Consider the following 6,152-nt stretch of genomic DNA (forward strand, 5'->3'; position numbering starts at 1 on the left):
TTGACTCCTGTCTTTATTTGTCAATCCCCTGAGAGATAAAGACTTAGACAAACAACAAAAGCGCTCACATTTCCTTGACTGATATTCAGTCCTATTAATGCTCTTCTTTCCTGTTTCTGTCCATTTACCTAGAATGCTGTGCGCCACAACCTGAGTCTTCACAAATGTTTTGTCCGTGTTGAGAATGTGAAGGGGGCTGTGTGGACTGTGGATGAAGTTGAATACCAAAAGAGGAGACCACCAAAGATGACCGGGTAAGATTGGATATACACCCTTCATGTAAAACGCACACATACACATAGAAACCGGTGCACAGTGATCTGCATGTATGCACACATGAACACACATACAGCCAGTGCACACATTTGACTGGAGTGAGATGTGAGTGTGAGCTTATGGGTCTTGGCACTATGATTGCCTAAATGGGCCCTCTGTTACTATCAATAGGCCAACCCAGCAATCAAAGAAAGGACTGTTGGCTTATCATGTAGGTCCTGCATGAGTGTGTGTGTGTGTCTGTATATGTATGTGTGTTTTTCCCTGTTTGCTGACACCATTAGTAAGCAGCTGTGTGAGATGCAAGAGAGCAAAAAACCTTGTTAGCATATGTAAACAGATGTTCGCTCCAACCGCCAGAGAATCCAGGGATAATTGCACACATGCACACAGACACACACTCGCACACCTGCACACCAGACACGTTCATATGTGTTTTAGCATCTGTTTACAGTTTGTATGTGCTTCTTCTTGTAACAAACATATTTATTTAAGATTTGTCAGCGCGCTTTGGCTGGCATGACATTTTTCTGCATGTGCATTTGATCTGTTTCTCACTCCAATCTCTGATCTCCTTTTGTGTTGTGTGTGTGTGTGTGTGTGTGTGTGTGTGTGTGTGTGTGTGGGTGTGTTTGTGTACAGAAGTCCCACTCTGGTGAAAAACATGATTTCTGGCCTGGGTTTTGGATCCCTAAATGCCAGCTACCAGGTAAGGATTCCCCTTTTTTCCCCGTTCATCTCTTTCTCTTTCTCAAATACACACACACACACACACACAAAGCAGCCAATTGCAATCAAGGGCACTAATATCAATTCCCACTTATAATTAGCAGATTCCCTAACGACTTTCACACCACTTCCTTCTCCTACACCAACACGGTCTCACCTCCCACCTCACTTTCTCACAAATGTACCACCCCCACTGCACACACAAACACACAAGCACATACACCCATCTCCTTACTCCTACGCTGGCATACATGCGAAACACTCATACGTGCAATTTTGTGACTGATATGATTTATAGCTTCAAGTAGTTGTCATTTGAGGTTACAGTTTAAAATGATTGCTTTGAGTCACAGTTCCTCTCCTTTTGTCACCCCCACTCCCCACTTTTTTCCTGTGCTCACATGCGAGCAACAGAAGCTGCCCATGTTGCTTCACTCATTTTCTCCTCTGCAGCCACTGATGTTTCAGTGTTTGTGTGTGTTTAAGTTGAGGTTTTGTCCTGGTGTCACTTAACATTCTTGTTGATACTTTTCATGCAAACACACTCTCACACACACACAGTTGTAACAGGGGCTTGAATGTACATGTAAGAGCCATGGTGGGGATAGTACTGTGTGTAAGTGCCCCCTGGTGGTTTATAGAGTTCACTATCATGTTAGAGGAATCAAATGCGCTCACTGTGGAAGAGCTCTCTTCACTATGTCATCAAAAGCTCTCCATCAGTCATTCAGTGTTGCTGGGTCCATTTATTATACTGTGTTTTACATCTAGTTATGTATCAACTGAACTTCAAAACAAATATTAAGTCTAACAAAATTTTGAGACGAGGGTATTTGTTCTAATGTTTGTTCCATATAGCTCCGACGTCATGTTACCCAGGTTTAATTAAAGTGACTTTGCAACATTGTATGTCTGTGTGTGTGTGTGTGTGTGTGTAGGCAGCTCTGGCAGAGAGCAGTCTGTCCCTGCTAAACAGCCCTCCCCTGGTGACCCCTCCATCCGCGGCCAGCCTCAATATGCTGCATGTGGGCCACGATGATGTCAGCTCCACTGTGGAGCAGGTCAACAGCAATGGCAGCTGCAGCCCGACACTCAGCCCTCAACAGTACAGGTATGTACTCTATATAAACACACACCTCTTCAGCTGCAGATCAATGTTGTCTAGAATTCATATAAATAGGGACATAGGGATATAGACCAGAGAACCACATTACACTGAGTGTAGCAGGATGTTACACAGAAGCACAAATAAAAACCATCAAAGGAAACATCTGTTCCCTCTTCAAGATTTCATTAATGACATTGGTTCTATGATCTAAGTGCTGTTTCTGATTCAGGATAAAATATTTTTACAATGATAAAATTCTGTCTGAGCATTTTAGTAATCCTAAAATGACACTTTACAGGCAAATTCATACACTTACATAGTTTTGTTGGTCCTTGTTTTAAACACCCACCGAGTCCAAATACACCCTGGTTTGAATCATCCTTTTTGTGCTTTAATTGTTTAATTAACTACTTGTAGCTGAACTTGACAGTACAAATAGCATCAGTGTATTTGGCAGCTGAGTCAGTGGGGAACATCTTCCTCTGAAAGCCCTGCTGATATCAGTCTGCACTCTCCCTCAGCCACCCGGTGCATGTGAAGGAGGAGCCCACTGAGGTGGAGGAGGACAGTCGGCCAGTATCCCTCCTGGCTGGCGTCACACACAGCCTGCCATTGCCGAGTGATGAGCGCGATCTGGAGGAGGATCTTCCCACTGAGGAGCTGGAGTAAAACAGACCTGAAACCGACCAGAGGGAAGGGACATAGCGAGCTCAATCCCCAAGCCCTCTTGTCAGCGTGAAAAGGAAAAGATAGCTACAGTACACTTATGAGAAAAGAGAGAAAAAAAAAAATTTTTTTTTGTTTGTTTGTTTTGTTTTGTTTTGTTTTGTTTATAAGAAAATGCAAGCAACGAAGGACGACGCTGAGTAACTCCAAACAGGGTTAGATGACCTCCGTTACTTTGAGACGCAAAAACAAGACTGTGGAGCACTGCTTTTATCTCCATGTGTTTCTTTTCCAACATTTGGCTCAGAGGTGTAACACCACTTAATGCATACACTTAACGCACACACTCACATTCATTCACTTGTTGAACCGTATTTTGTTCTCCTCCCTGGTAACCTCACCCTCCACATTAGAGACCCCCAGAGGTGGTGACACTCCCCTCCCACCATTCTGAATACACCCTCCTCACTGTGTCCCAGGCTGCCTGGATAGCCTTTTTGTGTCTAATTGTCAGTTGAGAAGACACACTGGTGTTTTGTTTTGTTTTATTTTGTTGTGTGTGTATGTTTGTGGTTGTTAGAAAGAAAAAGAAACACGGGATCATGTGTATATAGGTTTGGAGCAGTCGTCAGGGGCTGTGCATTATACCTCTCCTTCTTCCCCCTTTTTGAGTCAATCACTTGCTTTTTCATTTTCTTTTATTTGATTGAAATTAAACTGTCGGGCTTCAAGATGGGATGGCAGGAAGGAAGGAGGGAAGGGGACATCTTTTAAACTCTTTGCTTCTAAGTGAGAAAAATAAAAAGAAGACATTTTCCGACCCACCTCCATCACCCACCCCACCCCACCCCAAAAAAAAGAATGCAGGAATAGGACATTTTGGTGCTGTCCTTCTCCTCTCCTCTGAGTGTGATTGAAGGGATGAACATGGAACACTTTGAGAATGAGAAGAAAATAGAGGGAGCAGAGAGAAAAGACGGAGGAAGCGTCTACAGAAATATTGACTTAAAAAAAACTGTTGATTATGGAATATAACAAGAAAAGATGTGTGGTAGCTTTTGTCATTTCTTTTTTTTATTTGATCTTATGTTGATGATGTTATTGTCATTGTTTATTTTTGAGGATCAATATTTTCATGGTGGTGTTCTGTTTCCACATACCTTTTCTAATTATGCTGTTTTTTGTGTTGTAATTTGATTTACTCTGGTTGTCCACACCATTCCAAATAAGTATTGACAACAAAAAAAAGAAAGAAAGCGCAGTATTGTCCCAACTTGTGATACCTGACCCCAACTCCCACCCTCTCCTTTTCTCCCCCCAAAGTGTAGCAGGCAAGACATTTGGAAATAGCACTTAAAGTTGCCATTATCCAGACAGATTATTTAACAGTTGAATCTTTTGTTTGAATTCTCTCTCATTCACTTGTTTTCGGTTGTGTATTTAGTTGAGGAATATCAGTAATGCTTTAAAAAAATATATATATATATTATTACTGCAGTCAGAGAATACCTCATCCCACAAAGGTTCTGCCTGGAATTGTGTCCAAATTGATTAAGAAATAAGGGGGAATTCTTTACGTGGGACACCAAATGTGGCAACTCTGCTCAGCTTCAGATTCAAAGCTCTATGGTTGTAATAGTTACTGTGTAGAAGCTATCTGCAATTCACTGTGTGAGTTTGTGTTTAAGGAAGCACGCAAGATTTATTTTTTTGTTTGTTTTCCGTGAGCATAGATACATTACTTTTCTCTACAGTGCCATACCAAATTTAACATTTGTTTTGATCTGTTATCTGCTTATTCCCATTTTATTTTTGTTACAGGTAACCAAAGAAATTTGTAGAAAACCAAAAACCCTGTAGTTTATTTTGCCCTTTTTGAGTTTCCTTCATCTTGAAGAACTGGCCAAAAGACAACAACGGATTTTGAATTCTGATTATTGTATTCATATAACTATTGTGTTGAAAATCGTTCATGACTTACAGTGCTCACCATTCCAAAAACCAAAGTGTGTAAAGCAAACTAGAAATTGGAGACATCAAAGCTTTTGCATGAAAAGTGGTAATGAATGACTCACATTCGGTATGAGGCCAAAAAACAACTATCAACAAACCTCGCACAGTTCCTCTGAAAAAAAAAAAAAAAAGAAAAAAGAAAAAAGAGAGATAAGAAAAAAAGCACTTAGAGGTGAAACTCCCATTCTCAGGCTAAACTGTGTTCCAAACACAATCTTAGGACTGGCCCCACTACTGTATGAGTAGACACTCGTGAACATTTGACATTTGAAAATGTGTACCTTCATAATCTGAGATGCCAACAAAAATAGAGGTCAAAGAGAATGAAAACATTTGGCTCTGTTGAAAAACCTGGCCTGGCTTTGTGACCCGGAGCTGTCGCAACAACAATAAAAGAAAAAGTTAAATCTAGGAAAAAAATATGCCCTCGTAATGTGTGTATTAACAGGAAGATGGAATCTACTGTAATGTGGTAACAAAAGTCACACCTTTGAACCAAATATCTGTGAAAATCTCAATGAAGAGGGAACAACTCAAAAACAATGGAAATAAACAAAATGTAAGAGGAAAACAACCAAGGGACATCATGTAATTCAAAGTTGGGTTCACATTTTCATATTTTTTGTCAAACTAGCTCTTGCACTTCAGACAAGTTTTCTTATTTAATGAAAGGACGTTTCTGATGACTTTGCGTTCAAACAGGACTGTTTCCTGTCACAATAGAGACTGATTTCTAACAAAGTACAAAGTGGCAGACAGACATCTTGAAACAAGATAAAAACCAAAAATAACACTACCTCCTTTTCGAAACAGTTCAACACATAGCCAATGGGAGACCGAACTCTCTTAAATACTTTCTTTTTCTCCATTCTTCCTCTGATAAATGGATGCCAAAATTGTGTTACACTTACTGTATGACTGACAAACGAAAAAAGGAAAGAACTAAAAAAAAAAAAAAAGAAAAACGAGAAAAAAGAAAAAAAAAAAAGCTCTTTGGTGATCCGGATTCCCCAACACATCTGCTTGAGCCCAAAAACATAGAGACGTTTCACTTTCCATGGATTTAAAAATGACTACCTCTCCTTAAACCACATCTAAAGCACTCTCTATGTCTTGAAGTGTGTTGTGAAGTGCTCGCTATATATGAGAAGTTTTCTATCAGCTGTGTTAATGATAGAAATGAGCACGGAGCTCTGTGAACAGCCTCCCAGCTATGTGCTTTGTCTGTACGTGTGCATATTAATGATCTCAGCCAATGACAAACTGGTTGTTAATGGCTATGTGGTGTTGCAGGGAGCTGGTTGTCAGGGGTAATGATGGGCAGAATATGTCAGTGCCACCAGGACGCACATTCATATAC

At 40.5% G+C, this 6,152-nt stretch overlaps 1 protein-coding gene across 2 annotated transcripts in view; it reads left to right on the forward strand.

Annotated features, from left to right (window-relative positions):
* foxp4 (forkhead box P4) overlaps nt 1–5,806 on the forward strand; it is a 103,317-nt gene extending 97,511 nt beyond the window's left edge. For both annotated transcript variants that reach the window (XM_029501386.1, XM_029501385.1), the window contains exons 15-18: nt 133–254; nt 919–985; nt 1,944–2,116; nt 2,635–5,806. In XM_029501386.1, the coding sequence (XP_029357246.1) occupies nt 133–254; nt 919–985; nt 1,944–2,116; nt 2,635–2,782 (510 nt within the window). In that variant the 3' untranslated portion in view covers nt 2,783–5,806. The remainder of the gene's footprint in view (nt 1–132; nt 255–918; nt 986–1,943; nt 2,117–2,634) is intronic.
* The last annotated feature ends 346 nt before the right edge of the window (nt 5,807–6,152 follow it).

This window comes from Echeneis naucrates, chromosome 5 (assembly GCF_900963305.1).
Source record: "Echeneis naucrates chromosome 5, fEcheNa1.1, whole genome shotgun sequence".
Classification (NCBI taxonomy): domain Eukaryota; kingdom Metazoa; phylum Chordata; class Actinopteri; order Carangiformes; family Echeneidae; genus Echeneis; species Echeneis naucrates.